Raw genomic sequence first — 17,914 nt, 5'->3', positions numbered from 1 at the left:
GTATAAGAATGTTCGTGTGTGTGTGTGAGTGTGCGCGCGTAAGATGTGGTGTGTGTGAGTGTGTGTGTGTATTAAACTTTTCTGTATCAAAATGAACTAACCTAAATATGACAGGATTGTTTGATATGTTCTAAAGATGGGACTAGAGATATCTATATTCAAATATCGTCACTATTATCAACGATAACTATCGAACAATATTATCGTTTGTTTAATTTTGCTTGATCACTAACTGCAATTTACTTAAATTTACCAAACTAAATTTCGAAATTTCATACTCTAAATGGAAAAATATGAATTTTTTGTACGTTTAAATATAACAAAAAATCGTACACCAAAAATGCAGATTTGATATTTGAATGATAATATCCCTAAATGAAAACTACCACTAATTACTGACTTGTTAATGAAATGATGAAATATACGAAAATTAGCTAAACAAAACAATACGAAACTTTTTTCAAAAAAAAGCCACCGAAACATGCAAAGTATTCATACAATGACATAGCACATGAAAAATTTGTTTCAAAAACAATCGTTCTTAATAGAAATATTTTTTTAAATTAAACTACAAATAATAAGCAATAAATTTTGACTTGAATTGGTTAAAACACCATTTTGAAACAAATTTTACGCAAGCTTTAAAAAGAAAATTATTTTTTAGAACTCTTTTAGACTTCATTTAAGAGAAGAAACTAATTTTTACTAAGAACGATCATAGATGAATCTAATTTTTTTGCTCTAAATGATTCCAATGAACAGGAAAATAAGTGATAAGTTTAAGATTTAGTACATTATTATTATAGGAGCACAGATACCGTGAGGTGGTTAGTTGTCCAGCAGGGCCCGTGTTTGCACTTTGAACTTATTTTGACAATGTATAAATGCATTACAGGTTGATATTGATGTACTTACGTTTCATTTGTCGGTGTCTTGATCGATTTGCCTGTGAAAAGAAACATAAAGCATTATAAATTAATGGGAGTTTGGATTAGATTAATAAAAGTTTTTAACCTAATATGAGATGACCTGGGTGACCCACTAAATATTTTTATATATCATCATCAAATGAAATCATCATTGAAATAAATGTTTTTAAAAATATATTTATTTCTCATATTCATTTTTGTCACTTCACAAATCACTAAAAACTAGAGAAAAAAGTGTATTGAAAAAATATGGAGATAGGAATTGAATTCAAACGAATTTTTACTGTCTATTTAAGCATAAACATATTATTTTTTTTGTTTTTTGTTTTGCTAATTACTAATTTATGTTTCGAGCCAAGTTTTCGTTTAAAAAAAAAGAAAAAAATAATTAGAAAATGCATTTCGCTGGCAGGTTCAGAGCTTAAATAAATACATTATTTTGTCAAATTAGAATTGTGAATAATTGGAAACAAATATTATAATACAATAATCATAAAAAGTGTGAGAACAATATATCGATATTTTATTACTTTTTGTTTTCATTAGAGATTACACATTGCTGGCGTGAGAGATTTCGATATTACTACTTAAAATTTACTTGGCCTAAGGTAGATTCTTTTTTTTTCGTATTATTCGAGATGGATATTTTTACAGCTCCTAAGAATAGAAGCACTTAAGCATAGTTTGAGCCAGTTTTAGTTTAGTTTTCGAGCCTTTTTTTAAGTAGATTAATTATTTTGAGCCTTTTTCATCTCATATCTCGGCTTATTAGAGAGCAATATTCGAGTGTTAAGTGATATTTTTTGTCAGATATTCGATTTGTAAGGAGATATATTTCCCATTGCTTTAAGCAAACGGGGCACACAGCTAACTACTGGCCCTCATCTGTCTTGCATCTGTCTCATTCTGATCCTAGACCGATGTATTGGGTGGCCTTGGTGCCTCAGTTGCGCTGCTATTGCCATTCTGTTGCTGCTGTGCATTGCCGGCAGCAATTACAGCTGCTGCTGTGGCAGCAGCACTTTTCTTCAGATCGGCCTTCTTTTGTGCCTCCAATTTATCAGTTACTGGAGGCGTAGCCTCCTCAGATTGCTGTATTGTGGTATCGATATGCTCATCGGCATTAACATGGCCATCGAGCTCTTCATCGTCCTCGTCATGATGTTCGGGATGGATCTGGGCCTCCGAATCGGGACCAATGTCTGTATTCAGAGTGGCGCCTGCAAAAACACAACAACAACAAGAACTAACATTTAGCGTCGTGTCAGGTCGGAAATGGAAACCAACAAAATCAAAATACCAAAGAAAAGAAAAAAAAACAACAGAAAGTAAACCAAAGTTTCCATAGGAAAAGCTTAATAGATTTCTTGTTAGTCCATTAACCAAAGAAAGAGCAAAAGTAGAAAGTAAAAGTAATTCAAAGCATAGAAATAAAGTTATTAAGAAAGCATAGAAGAAACATAAGTTTTAAACATGAAAGTAAAAATTGTAAAATATATTCTTTTAAATTGACAAATTTTGTTTATGTGTTAGCTCTTCTTGTTGTTGTCATTTGTAGACACTTTTTGTGTTTTTTGTTTTCATTTTTTTTTTACCAAATTATTAAATACATATCAAGAATTAAGAACGTTTGAATTGATTTTTTAAGTTTACAAAATTTTAGTTAATAGGTTGTAATATTTGTTTCAACATTTTCACATATCGGTTTTTTTTTTTGACAATTGGTAACTTAATGCTAACGGGATGAAATTTGTTTTATTTTTTGGAGTTGTTCTGAGTTTTTTTACTATAGCAGAGATATTTAGTTGATTTAACGAATTAGTTAACCTCGTGTTGAATGGCAAGAATATGAATTGTAGAAAATTGGGATAAGCAGAATGGAGATTTGAATTGTTTGTACAGTATTCGAAATCTGATAGTCAAAACATCGTGTTTAATTAGTGATCAATTGTTGAACTCATCAACAAGGAACCGGGTTCGAATCCTTAGCTTATGGATGTAGATTAGTCAGGACCGATCGCTTTGGTGCTTGTTAAGCAATAGTTAACTTTATAGTTTACAACTATATCGTTCCATCTAATAATATAATATTAATAATATTGCTACATCTGATCTTTCCATTTTCTATTCCAGCATATTTCTTTTGGACTTATGAAACCTGCAGGCATATCCATAACTTTCAGATAGAAGCAATATAATCCAGACTAAAATTATGAGGGATGTCTGAAGGAAGTAATTTAATTTCATGGCGATGATTTTGACTTGATAAATTAGACGCAAAAGAAAGTTCATATACTTATTTTCCTTAGGGTATATAACTTTAATTTGATTGAAACTAGAAGAAAATCTAATCCTTGACAAACTTAACAGAACAACTTCCAAAATATTTTTTGATTTTGACCAGTTTATGTGCTGGTTTTTGATTTCTTCTTTTTACCACGGTTAAATGTGCTAAAAAAACTTGTAAATAAATTATTATTTTTGCTTGTCTTTCACTTGATTTTGCACTTGTAATATTTTTATAATTTTCTTTTTTTTTCTGTTGTCATTTCAGCGCACAATTAAACCGGAAACCACATTTAATTATGTTCGCAAAATTGGCGAAACCACTTCCTTAGGCAGCGGGAGATAGCAGTGGCAGAAGGAGTATCCCTACAGTCATCCTTTTACTACATACATGTTTGTATGATATACGAGATGTTCTTGTAAAGTAATGAGTTTGTCTCTATGAGTTTATATATTTTTATCTTATTGGCAGCTAGGACTTGAGAGCAGTGTCCTTTAAGATCAGATTTTGGTATTTCAAGCCGAGTTTATTTTCAATGATTTGTTATATAGAATATATATGCGTGACAGAGTGATGCCAATTTTATTTAGTTCTCTCACACACCTCGCATAATATATCTTCTTCTTTTTTATAATAAAAGCCGTGGAAGAGTCAAGTGAAATTTTTAATTAGAAGAGTTTTTAAGGCTGCTGCCGCTGCCACTCCTCGAGCTGCTGCTAACTTGTCCCACTTGCCGCACTGTTGCTAAGTTGATGGTAATTAAAATTTAAAAGCCGCACAATGTGTCGAAAGTTAACAACGGGCTGTGGTTGCCACGCCCCCCTCCCCCGTCGACGCAACCCAGCCCCAAATCCCGTTTCTAGTATGTGTATATGCAGCATGTGGCAATGATTAGATGATGGGTATGAGGATGGGTAGAAGAATGGTAATGATTGATATTGAGCGAGAGGGGTCCAGTGAGGGGGTAGGAGTGCAGACCTAAAGCCAGAAGTTATTGTTAGCATAGCTGATGAGACAATGAATGGCAATGATGATGACATTTGATGATGGTGGCCACCCACGAAAAGCAAACGAATATGATTTGAAATGATTTGATTCGTGGATTTTTGGTTTCTTTTTGTTTTTGTTCTTGTTGTTCGACTTACCGCCAAAGCACCATCTACCGGTGGCACGCGCAAACACAACCAAAAGGACAATCAGCACTAGAACAGCAACGGCCACAACAATTCCCACAATGGCAGCCACATCCAAACTGCTCGTTGGCGGCTTGCTTGAGGAGCTAATGCGGACTTGATAGTCTCTGGATCCGATTTTGTTGCTGGCACGCAAATTGTATGTTTTGGTTGTATCCTCTAATGTGAGACCGGCAATGGCCAAAGTTACATTGTACTCATCGTTGCCCATATACTGTGGCTCATACGCCGAGAACCGTCCATCAGTTTGCCCCTGTGGAACGATGGCCCCATCGATGGTCCACTCAACAACGGGCTGTGGGCTGGCACGAATGGTAATATTGACAATGGCAGTGTGTTCCAAATAGAGGCCATAGACCAAAGCTTCAGGCTGGGCAACGGGGGCATCTAAAAAAAAAGATTAAACAAAGTGTTGATTAGTGTCTTTACATGTCCACTTAATGGTTTGAAATATTTCTTTCGAACTAGACCAAATTTCATTGCATAGCTGACTAAAAATAATACTCACATCGAACATTGATAATGTAGGCTCCTTCCTGGGGTGGCAGACTTTCGCGATCGGTTTGATGGTGGGAACGGCAAACCAATTTACGATTGCTATCCTCCGGTGACAAGTACCACTGAATTTCCTGAATCGATGTCATTAGTTCGACATTATCGTTAGTTGGTGCTGGGACAACATTCAAGTCGCTAGTTCTCTTATTAGCTGGCAAGTTATCAATGTACCAAGAGATATTTGAGGCAGGGCGGCCATTACGAACACTGCAACGGGCATGGAAGAGTTTGCCTTCTGGGTAGTAGCCCTCACGATCGGGTTGCTGGATAAGCTCAATGATTGGTTGCTGAGGACGCACTGTAAATTAAACAATTTAAATGGGATCAATTAGGAATTTCATTCTGGAAGAGAAGAATCTTTAGGTATTACTTACAGGCCACTACCAAATCGATGGTGCCCGATAGCTCTTCACCCTCGACACCCAGACTGCACTTGACTTGTCCATTGTTGCTTGCTTTGACCCGCTCAATGCTGACACCACATTGTCCGGCATTTAAGCCCGCTCCGTAATAGGTGAATCCAGGCGTTTTACTCCATTCGGGTGATAGATTAAGGACCTTCTGTTCGCCTGGGATCTCAATGCGGCAATAGTTGATTGCCCGACCATAGCGGCAGAGGAGCTCAGTGCGATCGCCTTCGTTGAGCAAAGCTGTGTTGGGTTCCACATTCACCTGGCCATAGGTGAGCGCATCTGTAGGAAATAACAAAGAGCAGAGATATAATTAGTTGAGATGGCAAGGGAAGAGTTGTGCAATAGTTGATGGAGGTATTGAGTTTCTTGTAAATGGCACGACTTGACAATCAAGCGAATGACTATCATAATATTTCCCCCAGTAACACCTGCATCATTTTGAGATTAAGATAGTGATACATACATAACTGGGAATCATCTGACAACAATGTGGCTGGCTTTTCTCATTAAGTTTCAATTAAGCCATTTTTTTTTTAAACTCTTCTTTTTTATGCTTTGCAGTTTGAAAAACATTTGAAGTTGCCCCACTTGTCTCTTTCCTCCTCTTCTCATCCAAAACTGAGTTTTACTTAGTAGTTTGTTGGCAAACTTTGCCGCAATGGCATTTTGCAAAAAGTTCCTCATTTTGTCTGAGGTTTTTTTCTCTCTCTCTCTCACACTTTTTCTCTGTATATCTACTTTTCTCTTTCTCTATTTGCCAATTAAGACATTTGAGTAATTCTCTCAAACGTTTAAGCACCGAATGAAATGGGAAGAACTTTTGTTTGCCTTTTGTGTGGCTAACCAATTCAATTCAATTCAATGAGGAGATGCCAAGTTTCAAAATCAATTTCCTGTGCAACATTTTTTTAGGTTTTCAATATAAATTGATTAAATTTAATAAGTAAAGATTGGCTGATAACTGCATACCTTTTAAATTCATTAAAATAAGATTGTTTTAACTATCAAGGAGCAAAGATATTCTATTCAAAACTAAGTTCAATTGCTAAAAGACCTAAGATAATTTAAGCTGCTAATACTAATCTGAATGCCTTATTGGCTCAATGACGTCACTAAAATTTTCTTTTGAAACAAATAAATATGAAACTTTTAGCCCTTAATTAGCCGCCAGTCACAACACTTTACGCTACGTGATTTCCTTTGAGTGATTTGTTATTGTTTTTTTTAGTTGTGTGTTGGAGCTAATCTAGCATCTAATTTTTTGTTTTTTTTTTTGTAAATCAATACCACAAAAATTTGAAGCAAGGCAGTCGAAACTGCAGCTGGCCAAATCTGTGGCGTGCCTTCAAGTGCAGCTGGCCGATATGCATATTGATTTTTGGTTTGGTTTAGTTTGGTTTGGTTTTGCGTTTGCATTGCGTTGCGCTTTTTGGCTTTTGAGTGACGGACTGAATGAAGTTTTGTTTGGTCAGCCGCATATGCACATACAGGAAACAGCAACAACAAAATTGCAGCAGCAGCAACAACAACAACAACAAGAGGCGTCCATTGGCTCGTCTTTGATATTTGCATTTGTTTGGCTTTAAAGCGGGGCAACCAGCAGTCAGTCAGACAGGGAGACAGACAGCTGGCCAGCTGCTAGTATGTAATTTAAAACTATGAACCAAACGATCGGAACATTTTGCAGATTGTCGCTTAACTTTCAACAATTGAGTTGTGAGTGATTTTTTCTGTTCACACTGAAGTTTGCCAGGCGACCACTTAGAACGAACCACATAAACCAAATTCATGTTTTTTCCCGAATACCCTCTATGCCATTTAGTTAGAGAGGGTATATATGGGAATTAAAAAGGAATTAAAAAGGCAAGTAAGATTGGAGTGTGAGTAAGATATATCAAAAGAGATGTCATATCTTCGATAAGTCAAATATTCATTTCGTAGAGTAGGTGTATGAAAAAAGGTGCTAACTTCTTTTTCAAAAGGTAGAATGACATAATTGGAATAAGTGAGCAAAGACTGCTTTAAGTTTTGTTATCAATAAATTAGAGTACATTTAAGAGTACTTATCCAACATATAGCCCGTCTTGTTTTTGCTACAGGGTATCCTAAAAGTCCCTATCCATTTATATCCTTTTTGGAGTGAAAGTTTCGCTGCTCTTTGGATTGGTTTTTTTTTTGTGTTTTTTATTTTGTGTGAAGTTTGTAGCTTGGATTTCAAGAGTCAGCAAAAATTGTTTCACACTTTTGCGAAAAACTCCCCCGTCCATCGAATGGTGTGTGGGAGTGGGGGAAGGGAAGAAGTGAAGGGGTGGGGCAACAGTTGTTGGTCCGGATTCAAACGTTGAAGTTGGACAATGTCACATTGGAGACGATGTGGCGACGTATGTTCAACAATATATACACCACTTCCCCCTGTCTCTCTCCCCCACACTTCCCTCTCCTCTAGCAATCATCCAACGACTTTGGTTTATTCACTGCAAATCTATTTTTTATTTTTTTGCCGCGCAATCCCGCTTCTGCCCACGCCCCTTCCCCTTTTACTCCTTCTCCTAAAGCATTGGATTCCCTTTCTGCTCATGATATTTATTTATTTAGCTTTTTCGCAAGCGGAATTTCAGTGGAACGTTGCTTGTTTTCATGGGATGACGACTTCTCTGGGTCGGTTTCTCAGTCTCTCCTCTCCATTCTCCTCCTCCTCAGCCCATGCCTTCCCATATTTTATTTGATGCCATGTCTGCAGTTTTCATCGTTCGCCTTGTGGCTAGTTGCTGGATGGATGCGGAATGTGGGATACGGACGATGCTATACGGGAAGTTGTCCAGTTCAGTGGTCATGGGTTTTCAACTTAAAGTCTGTCCCAAAGACACAGACCATGTGAGACTCTCAGTAAGTGTGTGTGTGTGTGTGTTTGAAATCGTTTCACTTCACTTTCTTCTCTTTATAAAAATGTACAATAGATTTAATTTAAGGCCCCTCAATAAAAATCTACTTTGCTATCTTTGCCACGCCTCCGTTTCCATACAAGTGACTCCTCCTTCTCCTTCTCCTTCTCCTCTGGCCATGATTATTGCTTCCATTTGACCACGTTAGCGTCTTTTATGTGAGACGTGATTTTTACTTGAATTTTATTTTTAGTTCTTGATATTTGATTTTTACTTTGCCGCATCGACACAAATTTCCACATCCAAAGTTTCTGCATCGACAGCGCACAGTGGCAGGAAATTTGCAGCAAATTTGTTTAAAATGTAAGTCCGCAGGAAATTTAATCAAATAGTAAAGTCAATTAAGTGTGAAGGGTTTCAAAGTGAATAAGAGAACAGTTTGAAAAGTGTTTTGTCTATGGCAGAGTCTAAATTCATCTTCTGTTGAGATTTTAGATATGAAGTATTACATCTAATTGGTGTGTCGCTTTTATCTCGAGAAAAAAGTCGATGTATTTAATGGTCACCCTATTTGGAATTATTGCATCATTGTAGTCCTCTTTTGTAATTTTCAATTTATCAGCGTCGATTTATCAACTTTTGTTGCTACTCTCTTCTACCGGCTTTTACCTGCTGCAGGCAAAAAGCGATAATTATTGTTGATTTATGGCAATGGGAAGTCGGTCGTCTCTCCATCGGAGGTGTGGGACGGAGAAAGGGGAACAATGGCTTGAGCTTTGAAGTCACTCCAAAATGAATTAAATGAAACTTGTTACATGTTTTTTTTTAGCCACAGTGATTTCTCCTCTCCACTTCTCCTCTCCCTTGATATTATCGCGTGTGTGCAATTTTGTTGAAGCTCTTTTTTTGGCTTGGCTTGGCTATTAATAATGATTGGTTGTTACATCAAATTGCCGTGTCGCGGCCTTTTACTTTTCTATTATTATTATTGGTATTATTTACGAGCACTAATGAATCAAGTTTAATGTATATAAAGAATAAAGAGAGGGGGTGAGAGAGAGAGAGAAAAAATATCCACAAATATCTGTGATTTATACCCAAAGAGAAAAGTGTTAAAGCTCAAATTGGTGGACAAAATAAAGGAAGGAAAATTTTGTCTGGCTCACCATTTGCCACACATGGTACATGGCATAAGGTGCAGCCTTTTTGGCAATTTTTGACTAGTTTGTCTTTAGAGAAAGTCAGCAGAAGAAAGGGCTCTCTGACTATGGCATATGATTGAGCACTTAATTTCACTAATCGGCAGCATAAATCGCAGAAAGAGAATGGTTGGTTATTTGGCTGCTGCCAATTTTCATCTTGCATTTTCATTTTCCAAAGTGAAAGTTGCCCAAAAGAAAGACAATCAAAATTGGCAATGAAGCCGCTGCTGTTTGTCTGGTTGCCTGGGATGACGTTATCATCTTATTGATCCATCCATTGTAATAAGGCACATAGGTAAAGAAAATTGGAACAGAGGAGTTCAGGCACTTGGCATTGCCTAGTGTTAGGCCATAAAGCTGATTCTCGCAGAAAATAGGGCCACCGAAATCGGTTAAACAGGAATCCGATTCGGTGCTGTTAACACAGATAAGATAATCCATTGCATCCATGTCAATATCACTACTCCGCTTCTCGTCCGTTTGTAGGCACTGGCAAAAGCGATACAACTTTACTTTCACAGCATAAAGCCATTTACTCATTGGTTTACGTTTCTATAAGAGATTACTCCCATTAAATTAGGCCTAAGAATTGAAATACCGCTGAAACTTACTCCTATAAAACTTCTCCATCCTACACTATAGCAATCTGCATCTATTTTCAAATCATTTCGTCCAATTTTCGCTTTTTCTATAAACTTCTGATCAATTTTCAATGATTTAGTTAGTTTAATTATAGCCACATCATCTTGTTTATTCCTTTCATATAGAGGATATACAACCATTTTGTCCACTCTTATAAGATCCTCATCTCCAATAGGGCTAAGATTCTTGGCTATTATTAACCGCCTTTTATCTACCATTAAACCTCTACTGCTAAAGATAAAGATCGAAAATTAGTCCCCATATTGTTTATTTAACTAGTTACTCTGTAATACAGTGCGCCGATGTGAGAATATGCACTTCAGTTAGTATTATTCCTGTACAGAAGTGATTATCTCCGGGAGTATTTATATGGCGTAGGGTACGCAATGATACTAGATGAGACTCCAAATTATCTTGGCAAACGCCAGTAATCCATGAAAGAGATAGTAAAAACAGCATCAACTGGGTAGAACACATTGTGAAGATTGTGTTTAACATTTTAAAGTGTAATCTGACATTTAAGTCAGAAAAAGTTAGATAAGTGAACTGCCTATCTTGGTCATACAGATCGGTTCTTAGTTAAATAATTAAACAATGAAAGTGTAAAAAGTGTTCTCAAGAAAAGTATTAAGTGCTCTTAAGTCACTTTGAATCTGTCTATGTGTCTGATTGGTTTCCTCTCTCTGTGTTTCTCTTGAGTCAATCTGTGTTTGCTACTTGGCAAAATTCGATGAGCTTATAAGCGTCTTATTGTAATTACCTGACAATGTCATCAAGTAGCTGTCTACATTCTGGAGAACACAAGAAACAATGAAGACAACGACAACGAAGTCGGCAGCGACTACATGCTACTCCTAGAAGTGGTGAGGAGTGTGCATATTTAAGGAAGGTTGACAGTGCACACACACACACAATACACACACAACAGACACATGCAACTGCCGCAGAGAGAATGGCAAATGCTTATTAAAGCCTCAAGAATTATTAACATAATTAATGCACTGACTGGCCAACGGGCAGAAAATGCTTAAGGAAACGCAGGAAAGTTCCCCCCGCAAGGAATGACATGGAAGAAGTAAGCCAGAAAGGATACTGAGAGTACTAAGGCAGCTTTAGCTGTAGGTGACTCTCTTACTCAGACTTATCGAGAAATTTATGCAAATATGGCTCATTATGCAATATGCCAAAATGATTTGCCAGATGTGGAGAATCCAAGTGAATCCGAGAAGGTCACACACATAGAGCAAGAGAGAGGGAAAGAGAGAGAGAGATGTTAGACTGGAGTCATCTTTCGGACATGTGATAAATTTTGTGGCACATTCTCCATCATAAATTCTCGTAAATGTTGAATTGCAATAGCAATTTATTTTATGCAACAGCAGGTTGCAAATTCACAATTTTGTGTACAAATTAATTGCGCCAATTTCAGTGAACTGGCATTAACGTGTACAAATAGTCATCAACATCCTATATAGTCGTCATATATATTACACAAGCATATATCCACTTTACAACTTAAAGCACTTTATTGCCCTCTGCTTAGCTGTTTAACCCTTTCAAAAGCAATTTACTTTATCTAGTCTGCTAGTCTGGCCAAAACGAAAAACATATTCCAAAAAAAAAAAGATGGCAATAAACTGGCAAATCCTCTTCTTCACTTATTTTCACACACGTTTCCTAATTTAATGTACCCAGAAAAAAAAATACAAAAAAATAAAGAAAGAAAATACGAAAGACGCACACGCATGCAAAATGCCATGAACAGAGCAGACAAAACAACAAGTTAAAGGAAAGTTGAAGGACATTTGGATAACGACCACAAAATACTCTAGAATAACTTAAGACATTCATGTAAAAGTCTAAAAGGAAGAGGTATCAAATATACTCTCGAATCGAAACCAACTGCTGATTGAATTTATATTTGAAAACTCCTTTTGATTTTTAAATAAGTGGAGCAAAAAGATAAACCTTGCACTTATATATAAGTAGAGATTGTCTAGTCTATTATACCCGATTCTGCATACCATTAACTGCGAGACACTCACACTGTGGGGGGGAGGTCTGAGTCTTGCTGCCAACTCAGTCAGACATCTCAGGCAGAATTCATTAACATAATTTTTATATACACGCGCTTCTTGGCCACACCTTATGCCCTAGACTGTACCTCCATTCCCTCTTCGTCCTTTTTTTTCATCTTTTTTACAGAGTATGAAATATATCAAAAGGAAAACAAATTAAAGGGATGAGGCAATGAAAGACAGTACAGTGAGAAAAAATAAAAAAATAAACCGCAGTTTTGGAATAAAATGACAGTTATTATTAATATATGTAAACAAAAAAAAAAGGAATGTCTGAAAAGCAAAGTCAAACAAAAAAGAAGGAGGAAAAAAGCGCTGCCTACTTTTAGGTTGCTTGGCTAGCCACCAAATGTCGCCTACGTTTGGCACAACATTTATCACAGAAAAAAAGAGCATGGGGAGAAGGGGAAATACATTTTTGTCTGGGCGGTTTTTTGTTAACCAAATCAGAACCAAAGGTAAATACAAGTCAGTCCCCGGCTCGCCTCCAATTTGATGACTGTCTGAACTAGGAGTGGGTTTTAATTGTTTTTACAGGACTCTGTTGACAGGGCACAGGACACTTGGAAAGGGGCGGGGCCTATCTGCCTAGCATTAGTGGGGAGAATGTCGAGTACGTCTTGGCCATGAAATAAATTGATCTGCGGTTTTTCGGTCTCATAATTTATGAGCATTGCCAGAGGAAGGAAGGATGGAGTGCTAGAAGCGAGACAGAGTGAGTGGGGGAAAATTGCAAAAATTTGACAAATGACTGCAAATCAAAAAGCGGCGCACACTCCCCTCCCCCACACCCACACAAAGTTCCCCCTGAACGCCACAGCTCCAAACAAACACGCACAATGTAACGAAATTGACATTAATTTTATGTTTGTTGCGACAATATCAATTAATTATTTGCCTCTTTTCTGTAGGTGGAATTGTATAAACAACAAAAAAGAAAGTACATAATATATGTAGGTACATATATATTTGTATTTTGAGGGGCGGGCAAATTGGGCGAAAGCATTATACATATATCTGGTTGGAGGCTATTGATCCCAATTGGTGTTGACAAGCCCTCCGGGGAGTGTCTGATGACTGTAAATTTCATTTCGTTCAATTTAAAGAGAATCGTTGTTGCTGGCATCTTGCGTTAATTTATTTAGAAATAATTATTGGCCTTTTAAAGACTCCATAAAATGAGAACTTTAAGGTATTTATGTGTAACTTTTAAAGAGAACTTACGTATAATTGAACTGAATTGAATATTGATTCATTCAAAAGGACTGTTAAGGACTGATAGGGAAGGATCTGCTTTAAAAGGTATAAGGAACCTTCTTAGACCTATGTATATATATTTCTGTATCGCTTAGTTTACACTAAGTCACTTAGACTGTTTTGAACTCATGTAATTCATGAAGTTTTAGTTCTTTGATCTTTGGATAATTTGTAATTTGATAGAAAGATAAAACAACTTTACATTGAATTTCGTGAATGTCAAGAGCAATTATTTGCAGATATTTTCAATATTTTCTTCTTTTGAAATTTGCTCTCTCAGCTTGATGATAATTCAATTCGAATATCTCATGAATACATCTTCCTGGCAGCTGTGTTGTATTGTAAAGTCAATAATTACTTGAACAGGGCTACCTAATAAATTTATAATTGACATGTCGCGATACTCTGTGCCGTCCCTCCCCGCCTGGCCCACTGCCCCGTTGGTTTAATCATATAGGAATATGACAAATGTTCTGGCACATTTCACGCATAAAGGGTCTGCTCATTTGTTACCCTCCTCCTTCATCCTTCCTTCAACTCCACCTCTTAGTCGCGCCTCCATGGGCAACTTCCTGTCAAATTGCTACGCTTCCTGTCACCCCCCTCTCTCTCTCTCTCACTATCTTAGCCTTTGCTGGCAGAAGGTTCTCTGTGTGTTTGTGTGCAACCCTTTGGGTAATTGCAAAAACTATTAAGCCAAATTATGGGTTTTAATATACGCACATAAAATGCCGAGTCGCGCTACCCTTCCGCACTTGAGAATTAGAAGTGCCGTGAAAATCAAGCGCACGCGAAATTATTATATAGATTTTTTTGAACCCTCTTTTTTGCCCTGGTTTCTGGCCCTTCAAACACACAGTTTGATTGCAAAATATTTGCACAAGTGAGAGAGAGTGGAAAAAAAAAAACACAAATGGGTAAGAGCCGCCGCATCGAATTATATGAAAAATGCAAGGGTAATATTTGTTTGGCCGCCTCCATTTATTCCATTCACTCTGCAAATAATCCAAGCATAGTTTATGCCCCAATCCAGACCATGGTCGCTCCTTTGCCTTTACCTTCCCTCCTTTGTCTGATTGCCGGGGAGAATCCAAAGAGTCCTGTGGCATTCCCATGGCGCTCTTTAAATGGCCCATAAAAAATTGCCAAACCAAAAATTGTGGCGCCAATTGATGCAATGGCAAATGAACACACATTTCGCATACACAAGAAGAAAAAAATGCTCTGCACAATTTACCGATAAAGCAACAGCAACACCAACAACAACAACAGCAATCACCAAAATCGAAATAAAAAGTAATTCTCACATATTTCGGTTAAAGAGGGCTGAAATGATGGGGTGAAGGGAACATTTTTCACTTTTAGTTAGCCGAGTTTATTTTTTTTTTCTTCTGTTGTTGTTGGTGTTTGGGGAGCTTTTCGATTGATGCATAATTTAAGCAGCGTATTTAAGGGGAATTATTGACTGTGAAATGTTTGTGGGTAACTGGCCAAACGAAGAATACAAAAAAAAGCCGAGTAAATGAAATAAAAACGAAAGAAAATCGCTTGAAAATTGTATAAAAATGGTAAAGCAAAAAAAGCACTGTGTAATAGTCCTGGTGGAAAAGGATAAGTAATGGGTGGATGGAAGCCAACATTTAGTTTTTGGTAGTCCACTAAAAAAATGAATTTCATATCAAAAGGTATTTTTTGTATGCACCAAATACCTGAATATATCTATATTAAGCTTTTTGTATACATTACAATTTCAGACAGAGAGTAACTAATAGTGGCGATTTTTTATGATATGGTTATTTCTGGCATATACATTTACAAAGAGAATCATGATTGCAAAAAATCGTTCCTTTAATTCGTAAATTAAGAAACTGATAGTCAAACAACAAGGACATTGTTCACTTTGCTGGCTTTATTTCAATTACAACATATTAACCAAATCGTTTCGAGTCAAAGGAAGAAAATACTACTTTAAGGTGGTTTTTAAAAACTTTTTTTCCACTAATTATCGGGTTGTACAGCTATTAACTATACGGTAAAGCACCGATTAGGTAATAAATTAAATAATAAATAAATACGGACTCCATCTAAAAAATAAAATAACCATTAACTTTTAAGTGCAAAAACTCTTTATTTTTGAATCAAATATTTGATAAACATTTTTCATTCTATTTTAAACCGAATAATTAAACAAATTTTTGTGCCATTTGCTTTAAGGTGAAAAACTCCTCTGCTAGTAATTTTCATAACGCTTGACAAATTTCCTCTTGAAGGATAAAATTGCTTCGCACTTGACCATAAATTGCATTCATTTTTATTTAATTTATTTTATTTGTCTTAATGGTTTTTTTTTCTCAACAAACAAAAAGAATTCGCTTGAACGCCTTTGAAGCATTTGGAAATGAAATACTTTTCCGACCTTGCCAAACCGAAAAAAAGTAAAGAAAAGGGTCTCAGCCTCAGTGCCAATGTGTTCGTTGGCTGCTCACTGAAATTTTAATAACTCAATTACGCACACATTTGAATTCATTAGCGCCCTGCGCAGCTATGGAAGGTTAAGGGTAGTCTTTTTGGTTGGGTAATTCGGTTGGGTTTTTGGGAAAAGCAAATATAATAAAATGTATATAAATCAAATTTAGCGTTGAAATGGCAAAAGGAGTGCCATGAGGCATTTTGTTTGCCAGCAAGTAGAATAAAAGCCACAGGGGTGCATATGTATGTACCTACATATATATCTTGCATGATGTTGGAGAAATTATTACCTCTGAAAAACTAATAACCATGTACGGATTTAATAATAAATCAAGTACACCATGGTCTATGGCAGAGCAACATCATCATAATGGGAGAAAGAAACATCCAGGGGTTGCATATAGAAACTCATTCTAAATCCGCTTCTCAAATAGACAAATGGAAGCAATTTGAACAATGAATGCTCGCAAAATATTCAATGCAACCAAAAACACATTCATTATGTGGCACAATGCCCATGTGGCAGTTACATATGTTCCATTCATAGACCCAGAACGACAAAAAAATCATGAATGTGATCATGGAATCTCAGCTTAGCTCTCAGCTCACTCTCTCTCACTCTCTTTCTCTCTAGTGGCCCTCTTATAAGGTCAATTTTTCCAGGTAGTCGTTAGTTGCGAGATCGTCAATATAATCCAAATTGGCATCAGCCTTTTTCCAATTGAATTGTTTGAGCCCAGCTGAGCTAAGCTGGTCGAGAAGATCGCTTATTCAGTGAGGATTAGGCTCTTCCGGCATTAGGGAGTAAACACAGCTTGACTGTTAAACAGAAGTTGCACTAGAAGGTACTAATTAACAGCTAAGCTGAGGGTGAAAAAGACGCCCAGACTGAAAATATCGGACATACTTTTCAAAAATTTAACTTGAGTCTCATTTCATCTATAATTTAAAAACCCGCATTCTGCACTGATTAATTAAATTTTTATATTTCCATTTCATATTGTGTCAGTAGTGAATTGTGGGAGATATTGAAGGTTAGGATTGGGTCATCTGTCTATCTGATAAAGTATATAAATATATGGCATATAATCTTCTACATATCAAAGGATGAATCTCTTGGCTTAGCAAGTCTATAATTATATATTTCATTACATGCCTTAATCGTATGTATATAACTTTATATATATATTTCTGCCTTATTAAATCTGTCGATTTATTTTAATAATCTATGTTGTAGAATGTCATTTTAAATAAAGATAATGATGCCTTTTGAGTTTCTAATTGAACTCTGAACTATTTGATGTAGTTTCTCAATAGTAAAATCCTTTTATTAGTGTGTTTCTATCTTCTTTCCACAAATCTTACATAACTATCCGCATATGAATATTTCTTGAGCCACATTTTCTTAGATGGATGTTTCAATTAGTCAATTATTGATAAATCAATACTATTTTAATTAAAAATTCGTAAAACTTTTAGTCGATTTTATAAATTTCACTCCAAGAGGCTTCCATCGATTTCATTAGCAGCTTCGCCTCTGCGCATAGTTAATGCTGTGCAAAATGAAACCACTTCAGTGGCTCATCATTAGCCACATTGTAGAATTGTAAATGAAGCTGATTTTGGAATTTGACCAACTCAAATTACTGGCAGAAGTCAGACACCTGTTTGTATTTGGTTTCTTTTGTTGAAATATTACAAACAGAAATGCATTTACACGTTTGCTCGAGGCATGAACAATTCTCTTTTTGTTTTTTGTGGCTCACAAATCTGGCCATAAGTAGCTACTGCGTTAAGCCTCAGAGACCCTCTTGACGTCTCAATTTCCAAATGAACAAACTAATTACAAAGCCTGACAGTTTCTCTTTTGATCCTCTTTTTTCTCTTGCTCTCTCTCTCTCTCTCTCTCTGTCTGTCCATCTGGTTTCTGCTTTTGTTATAATTTATAGCGCTCAAATTTCTGCACAGCAATGACATAATTGGGGTGAACTACCCCCCGTTGGGTTA

At 36.4% G+C, this 17,914-nt stretch overlaps 2 protein-coding genes across 8 annotated transcripts in view; both read right to left on the bottom strand.

Moving 5' to 3' along the window:
* Positions 1-17,914, bottom strand: part of LOC6642117 (fasciclin-3) — a 90,981-nt gene that overhangs the window by 5,686 nt on the left and 67,381 nt on the right. For 5 of the 6 annotated variants that reach the window (XM_002065581.4, XM_047010905.1, XM_023175589.2 and 2 more), the window contains exons 2-5: positions 5,339-5,656; positions 4,918-5,262; positions 4,362-4,796; positions 916-946 (exon numbers count right to left, since the gene is read on the bottom strand). In XM_002065581.4, the coding sequence (XP_002065617.2) occupies positions 916-946; positions 4,362-4,796; positions 4,918-5,262; positions 5,339-5,656 (1,129 nt within the window). Of the gene's footprint in view, positions 1-915; positions 947-1,186; positions 2,150-4,361; positions 4,797-4,917; positions 5,263-5,338; positions 5,657-17,914 lie in introns of those variants that run through there. The other variant, XM_023175588.2, reaches the window with a different exon arrangement.
* Positions 9,589-10,630, bottom strand: LOC124460336 (trypsin-3). 2 transcript variants are annotated; one of them, XM_047010906.1, is made up of 3 exons: positions 10,387-10,630; positions 10,073-10,334; positions 9,589-10,013 (listed from the first exon to the last, which is right to left on the bottom strand). In XM_047010906.1, the coding sequence occupies exons 1-3, from the start codon at positions 10,599-10,601 to the stop codon at positions 9,627-9,629; spliced, it is 864 nt and encodes a 287-aa protein (XP_046866862.1). In that variant the 5' UTR covers positions 10,602-10,630; the 3' UTR covers positions 9,589-9,626. The 2 variants fall into 2 exon arrangements, with proteins under 2 accessions (XP_046866862.1, XP_046866863.1); XM_047010907.1 differs by having other exon boundaries at positions 10,073-10,331; positions 10,397-10,431.

Source organism: Drosophila willistoni, assembly GCF_018902025.1.
Source record: "Drosophila willistoni isolate 14030-0811.24 chromosome 2R unlocalized genomic scaffold, UCI_dwil_1.1 Seg167, whole genome shotgun sequence".
NCBI lineage: Eukaryota > Metazoa > Arthropoda > Insecta > Diptera > Drosophilidae > Drosophila > Drosophila willistoni.
The sequence above is the reverse complement of the archived record's forward strand: the minus strand, read 5'-3'. Positions and strand labels throughout refer to the sequence as shown.